Source organism: Opisthocomus hoazin, chromosome 19 (assembly GCF_030867145.1).
Source record: "Opisthocomus hoazin isolate bOpiHoa1 chromosome 19, bOpiHoa1.hap1, whole genome shotgun sequence".
NCBI lineage: Eukaryota > Metazoa > Chordata > Aves > Opisthocomiformes > Opisthocomidae > Opisthocomus > Opisthocomus hoazin.
The window spans coordinates 18,467,645-18,490,535 of record NC_134432.1 but is presented as its reverse complement, the minus strand read 5'-3'; the positions used below and the strand labels follow the sequence as shown (position 1 = coordinate 18,490,535).

At 40.9% G+C, this 22,891-nt stretch overlaps 2 protein-coding genes across 10 annotated transcripts in view; one reads left to right on the top strand and one right to left on the bottom strand.

The window, feature by feature from the left end:
- The window catches only part of GARNL3 (GTPase activating Rap/RanGAP domain like 3), a 61,887-nt gene extending 46,508 nt beyond the window's left edge, over positions 1-15,379 (top strand). For all 8 annotated transcript variants that reach the window (XM_075439405.1, XM_075439403.1, XM_075439402.1 and 5 more), the window contains 7 exons: positions 1,198-1,264; positions 6,537-6,644; positions 7,084-7,202; positions 7,628-7,760; positions 8,859-9,068; positions 9,376-9,487; positions 10,255-15,379. In XM_075439405.1, the coding sequence (XP_075295520.1) occupies positions 1,198-1,264; positions 6,537-6,644; positions 7,084-7,202; positions 7,628-7,760; positions 8,859-9,068; positions 9,376-9,487; positions 10,255-10,411 (906 nt within the window). In that variant the 3' untranslated portion in view covers positions 10,412-15,379. The remainder of the gene's footprint in view (positions 1-1,197; positions 1,265-6,536; positions 6,645-7,083; positions 7,203-7,627; positions 7,761-8,858; positions 9,069-9,375; positions 9,488-10,254) is intronic.
- Positions 14,865-22,541, bottom strand: SLC2A8 (solute carrier family 2 member 8). 2 transcript variants are annotated; one of them, XM_075439412.1, is made up of 10 exons: positions 22,425-22,541; positions 22,088-22,247; positions 21,115-21,321; positions 19,221-19,320; positions 18,865-19,076; positions 18,003-18,146; positions 17,238-17,346; positions 16,322-16,492; positions 15,544-15,689; positions 14,865-15,379 (listed from the first exon to the last, which is right to left on the bottom strand). In XM_075439412.1, the coding sequence occupies exons 1-10, from the start codon at positions 22,481-22,483 to the stop codon at positions 15,242-15,244; spliced, it is 1,446 nt and encodes a 481-aa protein (XP_075295527.1). In that variant the 5' UTR covers positions 22,484-22,541; the 3' UTR covers positions 14,865-15,241. The 2 variants fall into 2 exon arrangements, with proteins under 2 accessions (XP_075295527.1, XP_075295526.1); XM_075439411.1 differs by having other exon boundaries at positions 17,994-18,146; positions 22,425-22,539.
- Positions 22,542-22,891: the final 350 nt, after the last annotated feature.

Here is a 22,891-nt window from a genome sequence, read left to right as displayed (position 1 = left end):
TTTTCTTTTTAAATAATCTGTATTTTCATTCAGATCTGATGATGAAGAAGTTTGGTAGTCCTAGCATGGACAATACAGTGTAAACTTCTCCCCAGCACTGGAAATCTGTGTTAATCTAGATGAGGAAGAACTACAAGTAAAGAACCACCCCACCCCCCTGTTCCTCTTCTCCCCAGGAATCCATATTTCCTTTGAGAACACAAACAAAGCAGACAGTTAATATGAGCTGAGCCAGTGATTTTTGTGATGTTGAAATGGGACACCATATTATTTCCATGGATAACAAAACAGAAATGGCTTTCAGTCACTATAAAGGATGGGTCAAAATGTGTTTGGTATAGATCTATAAACTTCTAGGTCTGTTTAACAGTTCTTGACCTGTACAATAATCTTAAATCAAGAGGTGAACATCCAGCTTACTGTACAAAGGAAAGTCAGAGAACTGCTGTTCATGGAATTAGTCTCCATCCCCTCTCCCTCCCCAAGTAATAAATGATGTAGTCTGGGAAGCATATGTGTAACCTAATCTTTTGTATTTCACTAAGAAGGTCTCATTTGCTGAACAGATTACATTTTATGGCTGGTTTGGGTTTTTTAATCTAACTTTAAGAGACAAATACAGTGTTGAAATGTGAGAATTTATGTAGCCTATGCTATATAAAAAATACTGTGGTTTATCCAGCATTGCTACTCAGTTTCTAAATTCAGCCTATTCAGTAATCCTGAAGTAAATCCCTATTGACCTCTGTGAGTGTTAGTGGTTTTAAACCAGTAATTGGTGTGTCTGATCTTTCTGCTAGTCATGATGTGCAATGGAGCTTTTTGGATTTCACTTTTTGAAAAGAATTGTTACTTTTAGCATATTATGTTGATTCACAACTGTCCTGAAATCACTCAATTTTCCAAAATTCATATCAAGTTATGTGAGTTTTTATTGCTTTATGCTGTGGGTGTGGTATTGAGTATTGAATATTCAGTACTATACAGAACTGAATAGAAAAGAAATTGATTTCCATACTGAGAGCATCCTGAAAATTAATCACAAAAGAAGCTGCATTTGAAAAATGACTTTTTTTTTCCTTTTGTGTGTAGTTGTACACTCCCCCAACTTGATTGTATTGCTTGATAGTGAAAACCTGCTCGTTATAACCTCAGTATCCTCTGCCTCTTCATTACCATTTCCCATTATCATTGCAGGTTAATTTTGTTGCAGCTATTGATGTATATGAAGATGGTGAAGCTGGTCTGCTGTTGTGTTATAACTGTAAGTATTTAGGGAAGACCAAGAATGGTAATACCTCAATCTGTGTATGTAATTCTTTTTTAATTGGAGGCTAGATCTGTATTTTAAAATAAATTTCAGTGTTTCATGGAAAGTTTTTCAATATACATTCATTTTAATTTAAGTGTGTATTAGAGAGACTAGAAACTGAAGTATTTTATTGCAGGGTATGTTGAATTTAGACATACTAGCTGTTAGATTTTAATTTCAGGTATATGGATGTGTGTTTCTGTATTTATAGATGTTACCGCCTTGTTCACAAAGGTCCTATTTCTTCAGATCTAGCTCATTCTTTAGGTAGTTACACACTTATTAGATGTTTTCAAGACATGTACAACTTAGCATTCCATCCCTTTTTCCTCTGTGTGCTGTCCCATTCTGTCTTTGTGCTTTTAATTATGCCTACTTGGCACTGTTGCATTATTTCATTGTAATTCTCTCAGTCTGCTCTTGTAAAATGGCCTTGGATATAACACACATATGCTCTTTGCAGTACACAGGTACTTTTTCTTCTGACCTTCATGACAATAGAAGCTCTTAGCAAGAAGCAGCCTTTATGAGGCAATGCTGCAGGACAAGGCACAGCTTACCCTGTTGCAGAAAGCATGTCCTATTTGCCTCTCCAAAGTGAACATTGATGGAGACAGGATAAATACACCTATGTTCCAGCACTGGCTGTCAGATTGGTACCACAGAGCAAGTTTTAAGTGTCTCTAAACTATATCTTTCTATGCTCTGTGAGGCCTTACTAGTTTTGGTAGCTTGTCAAATCCTACCTGGTTGTGGTTCACGTAGCACTGCTTCAGAACTAAAAAGCCATCTGACAGAGGATAGTGAATTGCCAACTATATTTCTGCACGAATCAGTTCCCCTCTAACAGACTCATCACTGAGCCAAATCACAGAATCACAGAATGGTAGGGGTTGGAAGGGACCTCTGTGGGTCATCTAGTCCAGCCCCCTGCCGAAGCAGGGTCGCCTCCAGCAGGCTGCACAGGATCTTGTCCAGGTGGGTCTTGAATATCTCCAGAGAAGGAGATTCCACAACCTCCCTGGGCAGCCTGTTCCAGTGCTCCGTCACCCTCAGAGGGAAGAAGTTCTTCCTCATGTTCAGACAGAACTTCCTGTGCTTCAGTTTGTGCCCATTGCCCCTTGTCTTGTCGCTGGACACCAGTGAAAAGAATCTGGCCCCATCCTCCTGACACCCACCCTTAAGATATTTATAAACATTTATTAGGTCCCCTCGCAGCCTTCTCTTCCTCAGGCTGAACAAGCCCAGCTCCCTCAGCCTCTCCTCATAGGAGAGATGCTCCAGTCCCCTCCTCATCCTCGTAGCCCTCCGCTGGACTCTCTCCAGTATCTCCTCATCTTTCTTGAAGTGGGGAGCCCAGAACTGGACACAGTACTCCAGATGGGGCGTCACTAGGGCAGTGCAGAGGGGAAGGAGAACCTCCCTTGACCTGCTGGCCACACTCCTCCTAGTGCATCCCAGGATCCCATTAGCTTTCTTGGCAGCCAGGGCACACTGCTGGCTCGTGGTCAACCTGTCGTCCACCAGGACACCCAGGTCCCTCTCCACAGAGCTGCTCTCCAGCACGTCCGCCCCAAGCCTGTACTGATGCATGGGGTTGTTCTGCCCAGGTGCAGGACCCTGCACTTGCCCTTGTTGAATTTCATCAGGTTCCTCTCTGCCCAGCTTTCCTGCCCAGGTCACACTGAATGGCAGCACAGCCTTCTGGTGTATCTACCACTCCTCCCAGTTTGGTGTCATCAGCAAACTTGCTGAGGGTACACTCTTAACTCTTCATCCAGGTCACTGATGAAGAAGTTAAACAAGACTGGGCTCAGTACTGACCCCTGGGGGACACCGCTAGTTACCGGCCTCCAACTAGACTCAGCGCCGCTGATGACAACCCTCCGAGTTCTGCCATGCAGCCAGTTCTCAGTCCACCTCACTGACCACTCATCCAGCCCACACTTCCTCAGCTTCCCTAGGAGGATGTTATAGGAGACCGTGTTGAAAGCCGTGCTGAATTCTAGGTAGACAACATCCATGGCTCTCCCCTCATCTACCCAGCCGGTCATGCCATCGTAGAAAGCTATCAGATTGGTCAGGCATGGTTTTCCCTTAGTGAATCCACGCTGACTACCCCTGATAACCTTCTTTTCCTTCACTTGCTTGATGATGACCTCCAGGATAAGCTGCTCCATCACCTTTCCCAGGATGGAGGTGAGGCTGACTGGTCTGTAGTTCCCTGGGTCCTCCTTCTTGCCCTTTTTGAAGATTGGAGTGACATTGGCCTTTCTCCAGTCCTCGGGCACCTCTCCTGTCCTCCAGGACCTCTCAAAGATGATGGAAAGTGGCTCAGCAATGACGTCCGCCAGCTCCCTCAGCACTCATGGGTGCATTCCATCAGGGCCCATGGATTTGTGGGCATCCAGATCGCTTAAGCGATCCCTCACGCAGTCGTCCTCGACCAAGGGAAAGTCATCCTCTCTGTGGGCTTCTTCTCCAGGGCCTGGGATTCCGGAGGGCCTGCCTTGGCACTGAAGACTGAAGCAAAAAAGGCATTCAGTAGCTCTGCCTTATCTGCATCCTCTGTCACCAGGACACCCGCCTCATTCAGCAGCGGCCCTGCATTGTCCCTAGCCTTCCTTTTGCTACTGATGTACTTGAAGAAGCCCTTCTTGTTGTTTTTCACATCCCTTGCCAGCTTCAATTCCGGGTGGGCCTTGGCCTTCCTCGTCGCATCCCTGCATGCTTTGACCATATTCCTGTATTCTTCCCAAGTGGCCTGTCCCTCTTTCCACATTCCATGGACCTTCCTCTTCCACATGAGCTCCGCTAGAAGCTCCTTGTTCAACCATGCAGGTCTCCTGCCTCCTTTGCTAGATTTCTTTCTCAGGGGGATGCACCGCTTCTGAGTGTGGAGCAAGTGATGTTTAAACAACGACCAACACTCTTGGACCCCCCTGCCTTCGAGAGCCCCGGCCCCTGGGATTCCTCCCAGTAGATCCTTGAGGCCAAAGTTAGCCCTCCTGAGGTCCAAGATTTTGATCCTACTTATCGCCCTGCTTCTTCCACGCAGTATCCTGAACTCCACCATTTCGTGGTCACTGCAGCCGAGTCTGCCTCCAACCTTCACATCCTCAACCAGTCCCTCCTTGTTTGTTAATACAAGGTCCAGCAGAGCGCCTTTCCTTGTTGGTTCCTCTACTACTTGCATCAGAAAGTTATCATCGATGCTCTGTAGGAACCTCCTGGATTGTGAATGCTTAGCTATATTGTCTTCCCAGCTGATGTCAGGGTGGTTGAAGTCCCCCATGAGAACCAGGGCCTGTGATTGTGAGGCTGCTTGCAGCTGCCTGTAGAAGGCCTCATCAACTTCATCTTCCTGGTCAGGTGGCCTGTAGTACACACCCACAGTAATGTCACCCTTATGAGCCTGTCCCTTAATTCTAACCCATAAGCTCTCAACTCGTTCCTCATCTGCCCCCAGGCAAAGCTCAGTGCATTCCAGTTGCTCCCTCACATGTAGAGCAACTCCACTACCTCTCCTTGTTGGCCTGTCTTTCCTAAAGAGTCTGTAGCCATCCATAACAGCATGCCAGTCATGCAAGTTGTTCCACCACGTTTCTGTGATGGTGACCAAGTCGTAGCCGTCCTGCTGTATAATGGCTTCCAGCTCCTCCTGTTTATTGCCAATGCTACGTGCGTTGGTATAGACACACTTGAGCTGGGCTGTCAATCTCACCCCTGACCCTGGCACGCCAAGCCTGAGCTCATCCCTAGTGAGCTGGCCAATATCCCCTTCCCCCTTCGAACCTAGTTTAAAGCCCTCTCAATGAGCCCCGCCACCTTGTGGCCAAGAATCCTTTTTCGCCTTTGAGATAGCTGCACTCCGTCTGTCGCCAGCAGGCCCGGTGCTGTGTACACCTCCCCGTGATCAAAGAAGCCAAAATTTGACCGATGGCACCAGTCCCTGAGCCATTTGTTAATCAGGTGAGTTTTCCTGCCCCTTGCAGTGCTGTTCCCTGCCACTGATGGGATTGAGGAAAACACCACCTGTGCCCCTGATCCCTCAACCAGTCACCCCAGTGCCCTGAAGTCCCTTCTGATGGCCTTGGGACTTCTCTCTGTGATCTCGTCCCCGCCAACCTGCATTACCAACAGCGGGTAATAATCAGCTAATAATAAAGCTAACAAACTTAGCTGATCTTAAAGTTACAGTAAAGATGCTCCACAAGCTTGCAGCAACTTGAATTCCTATTTCCAGGCCAGTGTCACAAGGAAAGCTACATTTGTTCTTTAGAGAGTTTTGTATAATTCTGAAAGTATCATCATAGAACAAATATGAAAACATAGGATTTGGCAGTGTCCTACGTTTGTATTTAGAGAAAGACCTGTAATACACGTCTGGATATAAACTTTGATTCAATCTAAGGACATCAATTACAGGAAAAAAAAATTGAATTTTGCCTAAAAAGTAGAAAAGAGCTGGAAGCAGCACATATTTGAGAGGGTCATAGATATTTACCTGGAGGCCCCCAGTACACTCATAAGAGCTTGTAAAGAAAAAAAAGATGATTGTAATTGCATCTCATCTTTAAGCTTTCTTACTGTTTGCTGATGACTTCTCAAGTCCTGAACTTTAACAGATGTTTGATCAGCACCAGTGCATTTGTTTAAATAAACATCTGTTGGTAGTGGAAGGTTAAGTTCCCCATTATCTAGATCTATTAAATTAAAAATTCAGAATTGCATTGCCAGCGAGAAGCTGTATAAGCCAGCATAAAAAGACTGTTAATTTCAGAATCAGTGGACTTTTAGCAACTAAGAAGTAGGTTTACAAGTTATGTGATTAATGAAATCTTGGTGTCCGTAATACCCCGTGTATATAACAGTCTTCAAAGAAGATAAACTGTGCTAGCATATGGCTGCTTGAAGGGCAGTTCTAAATTTTTCTTGCCTATTCCTCTGTCCATAGACAAGGTAAGGAACTGATAACTGTTGAAACAAGGTAATACGTACTTTGTGAAATATGACAACTTATTAAAATAAAAGTCTTTTATTTTGATCTTCCAAATGCTGTGTTCACAGAGGAAGCATGTCTCACCTGTTCAGATACAGAGAGACTTGTATATAAATGTTTATGTATGTAATGACCACACTTCTGCAAAATATGCCTATAAAGTTTGTGTTTTTCACTTGTAGTGTAAGGTGATGGATGCTTCTTTTTTCTTTTTTGTTACAGATGTTTGCCAATACAGAAAGGTATATCCTTTCAATGGAGGTTCTCCACTGATCCAGCCATCAGCTTATGACTTCCACTTCAGCTGGAATCAAGTTCCTTATGCTGTTGGTAAGAAAATATCTGTTTTTACTAGATGGCTGTTTTTTTCATTACCATTTAGGCTTGCACTTGGCTGTTAGCAGAATTACAGTATAGGTGCTAGGAGTAAGCATGTTGCGTTCATGATGCCACTTTAGCTACGTTTCTGCATATGATAATTTTAAGAAGTGGAGCCTTGGTGCCAAGTTCTTCCTCTGCTGAACTTTTTTCCCTTTCTCTTTTTTCTGTTTTTCATTTTCCATTCAGTCTACGTTCTGCCAGGCATGGAGAGTGAAGTTTTCTTCAGGCTTGATGTAGCTCAATGTCCATCAGTATGTTAGACAACCTTTTTCATAGGAAAGGGAGATGCCAGAAGAGGTCAGATACTCAAGAACAGTTTTCATGGAGCATCCAAGAAACATTTACATTAACCATTTTCCCTTGCCAAATAATTTTTGTTTCATTGCAGTCTGTGCTTTCCCTTATATCCTTGCCTTCACTACTGATTCCATTGAGATCCGATTAGTGGTGAATGGAAACTTAGTCCACACAGCAGTTGTGCCTGAGCTTCAACTTGTAGCATCAAGGGTAAGACACAGGAAAATGATGTTTGACTGTTTCTGTGATATGTTGGGATCTAATTCATATAAAAAGTTACTGCAGCCAAAACCCAAACAAGCCAAAACTGAAATATGTGCTACTTAATCTATGGTAACTGTTCATGTGTGTGCTCTTAGGTTTGTATCAGGTACAAAGAGAATCGGGATTGATCTCACTGTCCTTTATTGCTCACAGTAACGCAGATCTGAGATATTTGACTGTTTATGGGGCAAATGCTATCCTCAACATCAGATATTCCCTCCACTTACAGTGGGATAACCTTTCCATGACCAACCCTCATTGACTTAGCTACAGTACAGCAATAGTGGCAATAGAACATAGTGGACAAACGTTTGAGCTGTTACTCAGAAGAAAGTCTTGCTGTACTAATGATGAGTTATTTGTCATTTCAGTCAGATATTTATTTTAAAGCTACTGCTGCAGTAAGTGGATCATCTGACAGCAGCTCTAAGGAAATGAGTTCAAGTTCTCCTCAAACACCGACAGCTTATGAAATACCAGAATGTCCTCTTTCTTCTCTAGAAGGTAACGTGGTTTCCAACCAGCTTGAATAACAATCTGATCATTCCCACAGCTATCACATCTCAGTGCAGCTGATCTTGAGTAAGATTAAATTGATCAGGCAAAAGATTTTGAGTTCCTAGCTGAGAGACTGAAAGATAGAGATTTTCTGTTTATCCACAGATATGAAGCATCTGGCTGAGCTTTTGCCCCATAGTGTCTCTTCTAAATGCATGGTAGCACTGTTTTGAAGAAACCATTTCTGCAGGAGGGGAGGAATTAAGCTTTAGTAGCCTGGTGAATCTTTGGCAATGTGGCCAAGACTAATAATGCAAAAAGAGGTATAAAATTGTGGGAACAGTTGAGATGTCGCATACACCATTCCTTTCACTTAAGAAAAGCTGAACTACCACTGGATGGTTAAAGCTATTGGTGAACTGAAAGTAAGAAGTTGTTTCAGCCTTGAAAGAGTTTGCACAGTCAATTTAGTGTAATGTAATCTGTGAACAATAATGGAGAAACAAGGGAACATCAGCTAGATAATGCAAGATGTATGTGTATCTTCCTCACTTAAATCTGGTGCTGCACTGTTGGCAGAAGGGGAAAGGAGAAAAGGGATCAGAATTTCATTTTTTTAAAAGGCAGTGGTATTTGATGTTAAGTTGCTTGGGTTTTGTTGTTTTTTTTTCCCCTAGGAATTAGGGAAACGTGGTATTTTATGTCACCTAAGAAGAGGAGCCATAATTTAAACTGCTTGGGATCCAGGCTCTGATACAGTTGCAATGTATTAAAATACATGGGGAATATTGCAGAGTGCAGAGTCATGGTGTAATAGTCAGAATACCAGCCTCAGGACATGTAAATTTACTTCCTGGTTCCACTGCTGATTCATCACATTGCCAAGAGTCAATCTTTTTCTCTCTAAGTCATACTCCAAGTCTGCACAATGTGATTGTATTTCTCTCTCCTCCTAGCCTATTTATATGGAAAGATCACTGGGGCAAGGAAGATCTTTGTTGCTTGGGTTAAAAAGCACCTCGCACAAGGAGTATAACTTTTCGTTTGGAAGTATTAAGAACTGATTGTGAAAGTGTAACATTCCTTTTTCCTTCTGTGTTTCAGGTGAAGTTGCATGCAAAAACCTGTACAAAATTCCTCTCAGTAATCTGGTTGGGCGAAGCATTGAGCGACCTCTGAAGTCACCTTTGGCTCCCAAGGTCATCACTACTACAGCATCCAGTGGCATTGCCTCGCTTCCGGTTACTCACTCACTATCCTTATCTCGTATGGAAATTAAAGAAATTGCAAGCAGAACACGTAAAGAATTGCTGGGTAAACTCTCCTCATTCTTCAGCATACATATCATTTGCTAAGTGTATTATTTCTAATCTTTGGACCATCACATTTGTAACATGCAACCAGTATTCATAAATAAGTAGTATAAACAAACAAATGCAACTGTGAGAAAACATTACTTGCAAATAGTGTAGTGAGCATCTGATCACATATAAGGTGACCATATTCTAAGCCAGGTAGAAACTATTTAGTTAATAATGGAAACCAGCGACAGATACTTTAATGTTTTCATGAATGCTTTCTTTTCTGTTGAGAGTATTAAGTCTTTTATTCTTTTATTGAGGCCTCTCAGATGAGCGTGTACCCAAGACAGAAAGTGCTCAGAAGCAAGAAAATGTTCCTCGAAGACAGTCAGACCCCAAGAAGGGAGCAGTAAGATCAACTAGTAGTGACAGGTAAATATACTGGCTTTAGAAAAGTAGCTAAGTTAGACTGTAAATGTTTTCAGAATTGATTGTTTTTCAAGCTGTTCATGCTTCTCTCAGTTGGCACTGGGCTGACTGAGACCGTTGTATACCAATGTAAATTTCTTGCTAATGTGTTTGCTGAAGGATCTGACTACTGTCAGTACTAAATGATTAGTAAAGTCTGTAATGATTAATACTGAAGTACTGAAATGATTATACTTCATGTTAAAGACAGATTAATGAGCAAAACAAGACTAAATGGGATTTTGTGGGGACCTGCTGCAGTTCAGCCTGTCATTAGGATCTGGACTACTAGATCTGCACTGTGCAGGCTTGCTTGCTGTTTTCTTCGTATGCTGTTGTGTTGCTATTTCCAGAATAAATTTTGTGAAGAAACACCATAGCATGTGTCTGTTTGGCTCTGCTTACCTGACCCCATCACCAGTCTTTTGTTTTCACAGCCTGTGTTTGTGCAGAGTAGTGGCAGAGGTCAGCCAAGATACAGTAGACTGAGATTAACGAAACAAAAAATCTGCTCCAGTGTAAAACCATGTTTGATTTATTTCACTATTTGGAAATTATTGGGGCAAGGGGGTTCATTAACATTGCCTTTTGATGATTTTCAGCAGAGAAAAACAGAGAGAAACTCAGTTTTAATGGTCTGTCTCTGTCTTCAGGATACCTGTTAATAGCCAATGATCCTACTCACCTTGAGCTGTGTATTTTTTTAGCAACTTTTGTCTTCCTCTTTGCAGGATAATCTCAAGCTCCTTTGAAAGCTATTCTGAAGGACGTCATATTTCCACTAGTTCAGATCCCGATACTTTAGCAAAGAGGGAGGAGAACTCACCATCTAGCTATCCATTTCAGCTGGTTTCTTTATATGATGAAGACATCATTGACTTGAAGTGAAGAGAGTCTTAAAAAATTTCTTCCTTACTTCACATTTTCTTACAACTCTGTGAGCTCTATGGGAATGTCACAAACACTGCTTCTAGTGGTAAAATGTGGCTGGAAGTGTTGGTGATTAATCTTTATAGAACCCGTGTTGTTCTGGCTAGTTCAGCCTGATTTGGTGATGTTTGTATCTTTGACATAGGTATGTTTTCTTTTCTCAGTTAATGAACCGTTACTTTTTGTGGCATTCTAACAGTAGGTAATCAGTGAGAGATTTAGACTGAAACTGAAGTAAATAAAAAGTATTACTGGTTCTGAGCTTCTTATAACTTGAAGTACCTGAATGACATTCAGCTAAGTTAATCGCTGTTATTACTATTGTGAGTTGTTTTACAACAGTGTATGTCATGTGGTAAGAGAAATTTTATAAATCACTCTCTTGGTTTTTCAGTCTTTAAAAAAAAACAAACAAAACAAAACAACAACAAAAAGTCTTGCAGGCAAGGTCTTTCCAAACAGTGCAGTCTGTCCTTGAAATGATGCAGCTGTGGTACGTTCACTGAAGAATCAAGGATGTTCTATAAAAATCAGGTAAGACATGAAGATACTGCGATACTGCTTGCTGTGCTCTGGCCTGGCCACGCGCATTTTTTTAGAGAAACTTGAAAACTGTTTTGGCATTAAGAATCTTTGAGCAGAGAGACTTTTTATACAAAACACAAACTTTCAAAATATTCCATAAGAGTTGGAAGTTAAAAAAAAAGCGCCACCCACCCACACCAACTATTTCTCCATCTACTTACTGTAGTGCACCTACAGATTTTCCCATTACAGGCAGAAAAGCCAACCCCTGATTCGCTTCCTGATTACACCAAGATTCCTGTACAGGCATCAGCATTAGCTGTTGTCTGCTCTTGCACCAACAGTGTAAGTCATTGTTCCAGATAATCACATTTTTCTAACTGGATCCAGACTGAAATTTTACTTCTAAGAAGCCAGTTTTCTATGATGAAATAGTAATCTTAGATCTTCTGTAATAAGATAGAGTTTCATATTTAAAGCTTGATTACTTTTTAACCCTTTCCTCTATGCCAAAAATCAATTTCAAACAATATTTTTGAAAGGGTTTTGTTTTGTTTGGATTTTTTTTGTTGTGTTTCATGAAAGTGTGATGCTGCCAGGCTTTTTACATATGAAGACTTTAGCTTTATTAACAAGTATTTCCTGTTCTGTATGTAGAAATACTTCTGTGTCCTTTATTTTATTTCACAATACCATTCACGTGTTGTTATTTCACTATCTGTCGAAGCATGACTATCTGCAGATGTGTGCTTTTTGCTTTGGTCTGAATGTAAAACTGTTTTTGCAAAGTATTTTTTGCCCAGTTTATTGTACATAATGTTTTAATTGCTCCACCTAAGGAAATATGCAAGGTCTTCTCTGAAAGGATCATTTCAGATAAGCTGAACTGAAGGCCCATTCTGGACTCTTAGATGAGTTTCTGTCAGAAATGTTTTCTATCCCAGCATGCTGGATTGGTTAGAGGAGGTGGGGCTCTTAACCCCTTTTGGCTAATGGTATTGTCACCACTTCAGCAGTGTGCCTTAGTCTGACTAAATTATAGGAATGTCATTTACTTTGGTGCAAGCATTAGCCTGTACAGGCAGTTAATTTAGAATGTACTCGTGCCTCCTTACCAGCATGGGTATGATGCATGGAATCACAGAATAGTTGGGGTTGGAAGGGATCACTGCAGATCATCTAGTCCTGTATCCATGCACTGCCATTCAAAACAGCATCAGTGGCAGGCTGTTCAGTGCGATGTAGTTGCATTTTGAGCCTGTTCAAAATGGAGGTGCAACATTTTGAGCTATTCATCATCTTTGTCCTGCATTTGCATTACAGCATGCATATAAACCATCACCACAGCCTTGAAGTATGACTAGGACTCAAGAGCCCCCAGACACAGGAGCTAAGTGAATGCCTTCCCAAACACATAATACGCAGCTCTTAAGGCTGAGGCTTTGAAGACCCTTTCCCAAGGTCTGTACATTTTGGGCTTTGGGAATTGTTGCAGACTAACAATTATTTCTGTCCAGCTCGCTCTTCTAGTGGCAGTGCAGCACACACAAATTTTATAAATGTTTGAAAGTAAAAAAAAAAAACAAACACTTCCTTCTAAGGATAAAGACCCAAATGCAATTTGAAAGGGCTAGGTGCTATTCATGGTAGTGAGACTTCTGGACTCTAGGTTGAATGGAATGGATACCTTCACTTTCCTGGTTTGCAAGGAACAATTACAACCTGTTCTGATGACAGTCCTTTCTTGGTTTGGGGCTGGGGTGGGGTGGTTGGTTTGTTTGATTTGGTTTCTTGGGGGGTGTTGTTTGGTTTTTGCGATGCATAACATACAGGATGCAAGTGGCACCCAGAATGAACAGCAGGTTTGCTGTCTGCCTTCATGTGACTATTTCTGTACATGTGCAAGCATTTGTATTTGACTGGTAGATTCAAATTAAAATATATATCTAATATTTTAATATTTTTAGTACTAGGCCAGTCAACAGTTCTTAATAGGGCAGGGGACAGGTAGCACCCACATGATGTGTAACACTATTACATAACCAGTTACATATGGTCAAGGTTGTTGCTCCTGACTTTTACTTTCTGCTGTTCTACGCATATTTTACCAAGCCACAGATTCAAGCTCATGCGTGTTTTCCTAAAGGTGTGGATCTGTAACTTGTGCTTGCACATGCAGCAGCTTTCGCAGAGCTGTTGGCTTCGTCTGCATTTGAGATTAATATAATCTTCTGAGTTTGGATTTGTTTTTTAATATATACATATATATTCATCTACATATGTATGTGTATATATTTGTAATTTCTACCACAAGTTTTAGGGATTAAAAGTCCTAAGCATATATAGGAACCTAAAGTAATGTGATCTTATGGGGGGCCGACAACCCATCTGCAAGTGATATTTCAGAACCATTTTTGTTGCCTTCTGTGTATGAAAAAATGAGGACCATACTGTTGTCATTAACAATTTGATGTCGTGGTTCATATGCACATTTGCTAATTTCTGTTAAAGCAGTACTTTCTCACATAGGCTTAGCCTGATTTTGCAGAGGAATAAATTATACTCTTGAGAACCTAACAGTAACAATGCAGGAAAGCTCACATGGGCAGTATGCAGCAAACGTGTACTTGCATGCAGGTTAGAAAGTACTTTTACTCTTGCTAGCTGAGCACAGCAACTTCACCAGCCTGTATACTGCCGAGCTGCTTCACTTTGTTGCTGACCTGCAACTGACTGACTCGTGTTTGCTACTGGAAATCATTATATTAGCACATGACTTTAAGAGAAAATTTAAGATATTATTTTCTGCGTATTTATTTATAGCTCTGTTAGGTATTTATCTGGTTGAATGGAAAATGTTATGTCTCTAAAGGTTTATGCAAAAAGTGTTATCAACCTGGAATGCCAGTTTTAACTAAGTCTTTGAATGTTAGCACACGGCTTTGTAATTTACTAATTGCATATTGTTAAAACTGTTGCTATATTTGTGATCAAAACCTCTCTCCACCACTTGTCTTAAATGCTGATGTATTACCCTTGTTTCTAATGTCATGTGGTAGTCTGTATGGTTTGTGTTTTAGATGTGGCATCCAAATAGAAACAGTCCTATCATAGCTGGAACTGTTTTAAGTGCCATTTATCACCTTTTTGAAGGAGTAACAGATGATTTATTCCTTCATATGTAATAAATGCTAAATTTCACCTCACTTTTCTTTCACGCATGCAGAACTACTGGCTTTTCCAAAACTGATCCATCAGACAAGAAATTAAAAAGACAGGAGATAGTAATCCAGAGCTGTCTGCAACAGTGTACTGTTTCCATTTGAGGTCTCTAGAAATTTTGTTCCAGAGATGTCATTCATTTAAGTGCTACATCATACCTGTGAGACTGGTGTTTGTGTCTTACCTGTCTTTGACAAGAACCACAATCCGGCATTGCTTTGTGTTTCCAGGCATCTTCTAGACTATGAGACCTGCTCCAGCTGGAGATATTTACCCCTTAAATTAACACGACAAAAGATCGCTTTTCTCCTTTGCTGGCTAAGAGTAGAGTCTTGCTGCCTCCAAGATCTTGTAATTCCTTTTGAAAAAGCAATGCTCTTTCCTCAATTTTAAAATACATTCTCCTAAGAGCTACAACCCTTCTTGTGGTTTAAATGCATTCCTAGCCAACTTGGCAGCAGTAAGAAAAATAATGCCAACTTAACACTAACATCCATGAAAGACAAGCATTCATTCCAGGTTGGGATCAAGACTTATTCCATGGTCAGGCATCCCAGAAATAGTAGCAGCAACACAGAGGCATAGCACTGCAGTCTGAAATTAACATTAGCCAGGCTACATCATTCATTTCTTCACTATAACGTGCCATAACGGAAAGGTGAAGTGAACAAGGAAATTAAATTTATTTATAAAATTAGATCTTAATTTACATCTTGGAAAAAAGATACTGGCCAATACATTTAAGTCTTATTTGGCCATTCCAGTTAGTCTGCACCAGGTGAAAAGAACACAGGAATTGAAGGAAAAGAATATGTCCAAGACCTGCAAAAGGCAGATTTACTGCAGGGAGTATGCAGAAGCGTATGCAGATCCCCATAGGTATTTTTTAAAAAAACAGAAGGTGGATTTTACAAAATTCATTAAAACAATTTGATAGTAAGTTTACTAACAGATGTCTGCCACATGATGCAGTGCTAGTTTCAACCACAGCACCATAATTCATGATATGAAGGTTTCATATCAATATAAAATCCTTTAGGCTTAAGATCTTCTGAAGTAGGCCTCGATTTGTTCCAGTGTCTGTCCTTTTGTTTCAGGAACATAAAAGGCTGTAAAAGTTACATTGAGGCAGCAGAAGGCAGAGAAGAGCCAGAATGTGCCATAGGATGTTAAGAAACCCTGTGGGAGGGGAAACAAAAAAACCCCACATTATTACAGCTCACTACTGTGCAGCTATAGTTCTGTATTGCTAGAGAAGACTGTGGCTCAAGGCTCTCACAGAAGCATCTTCAATAAAGTTTCCTTATGAAAAGAAACTTCAGACTGAAATTTATGATACTTACTATAAAATCATGAAATTCTTTGGTTACCAAGAACGCCATAAGCCAGTTTGTTAACACACAAGCAGCACTTGATACACCTCTAGCTTTAAGTGGGAAAATTTCAGATATCACCAGCCATGGAACAGGACCCCAGCCAAGGGCAAAACCTGCAATTACAAACAGAAGAGAATAAATGCAAGTTAAGTACACGTTAAAGGGAAGACAGAATGATACCTAAGTAAGGGGGATGCAGTGTTCACTCTAGATTCTTGGATGATTCCAGTAAAACAGCACCTCTACCAGAAAGAAAGAGAATAAGTTATTTTAGGTCAGCATGATAAACACTAGTGCATTTTACACCAAATTAATTACAAGAATATTCTTAACAAGCAGAACTTCTTACCACGAAGTCTCCGAAATGGTAAGCTTAAAGACTGACCTTGTTTCTAACTGCTGCTACCTTGTACCGTCACAGAATTACAGTGTGACTCAGACACTAGCAAAGACTGTTTTTTTCCATTTACAACTGTAAAGCAGTTTAACACAAGCAATTACTACTTACTTTTAGCACAAGGAGTTATAAATTCATTTTCCAGGGAACTGGCTTAACTAAGCTGCTAACTCTATCACCAGGCTTGTGAACACTCCGCCCAACTTTGCATTATACACTGAAAAGGTCTGTCCAAGACATAACTCATTTCCATTCATCAATAATGTGACAAAATGGAACAAAATCGTCGCATTCATTGGAAAGTTTTGAGTTTTGTTTAATGGCTACTTAGAGGACTGTTCCACTTACCAGCAACAAAGAGCCCGAGACTCACTACTGCAAGCCAGGATATACTGCTTTCTGTTCCCGGGGATGGTGAATTTAGAGTGAACCATACAGGATTTGATGAGTTGCTTCGATTTGGAAGGACCATTTTGAAGTAAAGCCCAAACAATGCAGTACTGAGAGCCATGATTATCCCTGAAAAGTAAGCAATAACCAAGTTGTCACTGGTTGCCACTTAGGTATTCTTCTGAGACACACAACATCGTTGGTCAGCCAAATATAAGATATGCTTGCCCTCACAGAAGTGTTTCTAAAAAGATGCTGTTCTTGGAAATAAACACTGGCGGTGACAGGAGTGAATGATGCTAGACAAGCATTCTAAATACTAGCCAAACAATACAATCTTGAGAGCAGTCGTTACTGTTGAGTGTGCAGCACAACAACTGTATCAAACAGAATTAGTTTTCCTTAGCACATTTACTTCTAAAGTTAAAATTTTTAAGTATAGTCTTGTATAACTAAACACCACGATGCTCCATGAAAGTAGCAGCAGCCACAGAGAAATTAACTTGAAATAGCTATTTGTTGACAACTTGGGTATGAGAATTTATCATGACATTGAATCTTATTAAGCAGAAAAATTATTACAGTAGTAAGAACTGTCTCAGTGACATAGCTATTTCAAAATAAAAAACTGGCCTGGTAAGAAGACAAAAAGGTAGCTCTACGCAGTTTCAAGGGGCTCTAGCTACAATGTACATACAACATGATAGTTTCCTCTTGTGAGTTTAAGTCTATAGTTCTACCAAACTATAAATATAAAGCAAACCACTTAAAAATGCATAAATTGCAATACTTAATTCCCCCAACAGTTAAGACACTTTTTGGTACTATATATAGTAGTTTCCCATACTGAACAACATTCAGTAACATGTTTTACCAGATACATAAAGCAGCACTTTTCGTCCAGTTTTATCTATGATAAGTGCAGCCACAGCAGTGAAACATACTTGTATGGAACCCACAACGACAGAAGCCATCCTGCTGTCCTGAAATAATGAAAAAGGTAGGGAGAATTTGCTCTTTCAGGCTGGTAAGAGGATAACTTATCAAGCTTTACAAATGCATTTGTTTCTTGAATTTGAAAGAAAACAAACTATGCCACAGAAATTAATGGTGGGGGGACACAACATGGGAGGGGAAAAAAAGAAAAAAAAAAAAGACATCACCAAATAACACAACATACTGGTCTCTTAACAAGCTTTAAAATAAGCCACAGCTTCTCCCTAGAGCTTCACTTTCTCTAGAACATTGCATTTGCAACTCTAATTAAAAAAATAATATAGGAAGATAATGACAATAGGAATTTCTATCAGTATCAAAGTTTCAGACCAGCAAAACACAACATGCTTCACCCTAAAAAAAACAGAACATTCAGGTATGCCAGAGTAGCACAGTCAAGAGGGTATCACAGAATGTTAGGGGCTGGAAGAGACCTCTGTGGGTCATCTAGTCCAACCCCCCCGCCAAAGCAGGGTATCTAGAATCCAAACAAAAAAAGCCCACTAAAACCTAAACCCTGTTATTTATGACACAGGCAGGATCATTATCAAGTCAGTTTGTTGTGTTTTTGAGACTTCCTGCAGCACTGACTAATCCGCAACTATTCTAGGCATTTGTCAGTTTGGAAACATACCGAGATTACCTTGAAGTTTGCATCTTCAAAGATAGTTTCTGTATAAAACATAACGGCATTAATGCCTGTCACTTGCTGGAAGAACATTAGAGCCACACCAATGTGAAGTGGCCTGTAGACTGACGGGTTCTTAAATTCAGAGAGATTCAGTCCCTGTTAAAAAATATTAAACAGCAATTATTTGGTGAAAGAACAAAACAACAACAACAAACTCCTCAGAACATTTCAATCTGTTCAAACTCTAAGTTTCCCATCCCTCCTTTTAGCAAAACTATGTGCCTTAGCAGTAAAAACATTTACATTTGTAGTATCTTGAGAACTCTTCAGAAAAGCATTTTTCCCCCTTTTCTCAGGTTCTACAGAAAGAAATCGACAGTATTTTGTACAGAAATTTAACATGAATGAATCCACCGTTTGCAGAAACCAAACTTCAATAATTAGACCTGCCTATTTAAGCACACATCTCACAAGAAGCTAAATGATGCTTTTAGAGACGCAAAAGAAAATGCATTCATACAACACAAGCAACAGGAGATTAGTGTTGCAGGTGTTGAACAATCCTACAAATTTGCTAAATAATGCAAAGAACTAGATAGCTGTCCTATAATTAACAAGGCCACAAGCCTGACTGCTACTTATGTACACTGATGGCAGCCAACAGTGATAGCAGTTGCAGCTGAAAGGCAGAGGAAAGATTCAAAGAATCTCACTTGCTTCTCGAGTATCATTTGTATGTGAGAACAGGTTTCGACCACTGTCTGTAGAAAAGGCTATTAACTAAGCTTTTGTAAAACCCTTTTAATTACACTATATGCTTTCAGATGTTGTCTCCATACAAAAAGTTTTTTAGAGTAAATCGGATTCTCATCACCTCCTCCTGAACACTAGCTTCAATTTGCCTACATTCCCATTCATGGTCCGCATGTGGTCCCCGCAGAAAGCGCAAAGAAGCTATGGCTTCTGAGCGTTTGTTCCGATTCAGCAGAAATCTCGGTGTTTCAGGCATGAAGGACATGAACAATAGCATTATGCAGGATGGAAAAGAACACAACACTGCCAGCCAGCGCCATTTTAGTGTTATTCCTAAGTAAAAAAAACAAAAGAAAGAAGACTATGAACATCGAGTAGTTGTACAAACAAATTAACATTGACTTTCAATTCTTCAGTGTAGTTCTTTCATTACATGTACTAATTCTTTTTTGTAACCTAGCGCCCTAACCCCAATACCTGCAACGTAGGCTCCCAGTATGCCAGTCACCACCATCAACTGAACACAAGAGCCAAGCATACCACGGACTTTAGGATGAGATACTTCAGATATATACACCTAAAACAGGGAGAAAACATCTAATAATTACTTCTACCCAATTTTGGATCAAGGACTTGATAAGAAATTCATTTCTGAAAAAACACAGATGTATTTCCTAGTAACTCCCCTCCTTAAAAAAGCCCCAATAAAATGAAGTGAGTAGAAAGGTACCATCTTGGAAGTATATATTAGCATTACGAAAAACCCAGGGAAAAAGGGAGGACCTAAGGCAGAAGTATGTTGATGCAGTACCAGTATCAGAAAGGTGAATAAACTTGCACTAGTAACAGCTTCTTTTGTTAGCCATATTCAGCAAGAAACACATCATCACAAAGCAGTCTAGAGCTTGGAACAGTCTTTGCATAAACACGTAACCCAAGCCACATATAAAACTGTTTGTAATTGAAGTTTTAAATTTTTAGTTCAACATAAAGAGTGCAAATTGTTTCATTCTCCACGAAGTTAAAAACTGACAGCTCATCTTAACACAGACTATACGAACATCATCACATCTCATTCACTATTTGGGATCAACTTAAAATTTTCAGCTATTTTTTAACAGATTGACCCCAAGTCAACAGCTACAGTTTAGCTGCATACATAAAAAAAAAAAAAAAAATCACTCATATTTATACATACAATTCTTTCTAAACTCAAAATTTCTTTTTTTTTTATGGAAGGAAAATAAAGTTATCCTTATTTCAAGAATAATTTAGAGAATAATTTAGAGCTACAAAAACTTGGTATTACATACTACACTCTCCCCCCTCATTATTGCAGTCACATCGATCTTTTACTGTTGGCTGAGGGTTAAGGCCTTTACATATGGGAACTTAGAGCTCAGCTCTGTGAAACAAAGAGAAAGCAGTAATTTGTAAAGCAGACAGAATTCCTCCAAAGACATTAACACAATGGACTTACCAACCAATCTTCCAACAACAAAGAAAGTTGTACAAGATTATCATTTAGACCCTACCACCTCGAATCTTTTTTAGATTTTTATAACTATCTAGATTGAGAAAGAACAAACCTTTATTCCATACTTCATTAAAAGTGCTTCTATCCTTTGATTTTTAGTTTCCATATCACTTCAAAAGCTAGAAATGCTGGAACCACCAGAAAAGAAACAAACTTGAATTCTAGATGGTTTATTTCACACTACTACTTATTCGGCTACATCCACAAGGTCAAATAATACCAGAGAAGACAGACAACAACAGAACGAATCATCTCCACTTCCCTATTGTACATATATTCCTGAATGCGTGATAAAAGTTAATATTCAGAAGATAACAGTTAAATGGAATGAGAAGGCACTATTTGGCATTACTCCAGGATGAGCAAGCAGCCATAGTTTATTTCTAAAACCAAGGAGTTTGCTGAAATGTAAGACTATTAAAAGCAGTTGGTAATAGGGGGAAAAAAACCCCAAACCTAAACCCCACCTAATGTTATATATGAGGAACTTGAAGCGATAAATATTACTACAGTACAACATGAACAGAAGCCATCAAATGAAAGACTAATATTCAGAAAGATCTCAGCACCGTAGCAGGAATGCACAGTGTAGAAGTACCACTAGAAGAAACAAAATTTGTTTTATTTATATTTTCTTCAAGATTAAAACCAAGCAAAACATGATTCTATAAAAAAACAGTTTCTTCTAAATCCACAAGCTGCCTTGGCTACAGGTGTTCAGTTACTTCCCCCAAGCCACCTACAATAATGCCATGGAAAAAGAAACAAAAAACCCGCAAACAAACAAAAAAGCAACGACACATGCACACATACCCAGAAAAACGTCTTACCTACCGGAACAACAAGTGAAGTAATTCCACTGGCTAAGCCTGTCAGCATTCGTCCAGAATAAAGCATCCAAACATTCTGAGCGGATATAATAATTATATATCCAAAAACATATGGTATTGAGCACAGCATTAGACTCAGCTTTCTCCCAACTTTATCCACAAGATAGCCTCCTAGTATTCCTCCAGCAGCAGCTCCTAATGTTACTACTGACTTCAAAAAACAAGTGGAAAAAAAGATGTTATATTATAAAAATGTTATACATATATAACAGACAACAATTTATTTTAAAACTTTGAAAAGTAAATAGCAGCTTCCAAAAAATGTGCAAGAGTATGCAGGTGTTTTGAAAATCAAAACAAACATTAACTTCTTAACCAAAACACAGTCAAGAAGCACTACTCACCAAAACTGAAGAGCAAGTAATTTTCATATTACATACAAAGCTCTTTCAATGAAAGAAAAAAAAGCAGCAGTAACTGTTTCTTAAACTGTCTGCAAAGCTGTCCATTCACAAACACGCCTTTCAAACTGTTTTAAAGCCCTGAAGAATTTGCTATCTTGACTAACCTGAAGTCCAGCCTGTATCAAAAAAGCTTCCCCATGTTGACGGATTGCACTAATTTACGAAAAAAAAATTTTTCTGTGGTCCCTTAACAGGTTCAACTGAGAAACATGAGAATAGTTAGAAAACATTTTAGCATCAAAAACAGGTTCAAATAATTAGGGGCATTTATTAATGTTAGGGGCATTTATTAATGTATGCTAACGGAGAGTTATCAGAGCATAACAGCACTGTTACCCAGGAGAAATTTGAATCAATCACCGAGTTTAGGAAAAAAAAAAGGATTTCATTATTAAGACCTGTATTCACTCTCATTCTTAAAAGGACTAAGATTCCACCATATAAGGCAGCATCTTCCCGACCTAAGCTTTCAAGTGAAATCACACAATGGCGATGCATCATGCAGATACCTACCCCAAACCACGAGGCCTGACTGCTGTCCAATCTTAATTTAGGATCGCCGATCCTCCTCAACTCCGGAATAACAGGCGAGCTATAGCCTAGCACGAAGCCAAAGCTGAGCGGTCCCAGAACAGCAGCGAACGTGGCCAGGTACAGCTTCTTGTTCTGCACTCTAAGCAGAGGAGGCCGACAAGGATCGCGCCGCCCTCACCTCCCGCTTGCGACCCCAGCTCCGGCCCCTCACCAGGGCCAGTAATGCTCGGGTAGGCCTCGCAGACTGCGCGACCCGGAGCCCGCCTCGGGCGTCCCCCGCTATCGGCCACGGCCGAGCTCCGGGGCCCGCACTCACCTCGGGTACCAGTCCGAAGTGGGGTGATCCAGCAAGCAGCGAGACTCCTCCGCAGCCATCCCCGCCTGCAGCACGCGCCTCAGCGCGGCCAGCCCCAGCCGCGCCGCCGCGGGCAGCCGCCGCGAGCCGCGCGTCCGGCCGCGGCCTCCGTCCAGGCGGCACGCGCAGCGGTAGCGGGCCGCGCTGCAGGGCAGGGCAGCACCGGCCCTCGACAGCGGCGCCTGCCGCGGTACCCCAAGACTCCCGTCCAGGCGGAAACGGCTAGCGTGTGGCAGCGGGGATGATGACGCCTCGAGGGTGCGCCGGAAGCTTCCTGACTACGCAGAGCAGCGGGTTCCGGGGAGCGCCTTCCCTCCGGGTGCCGGCCGGTTCACCTGGCGCAGGGGCTCCGGCGCGGGGCTCGCCCCGCCTCTCCCCTCCCACGCCGGGCCTGGCTGAGGCGCCCAGTCCCGTCCGAGGGCGACCTT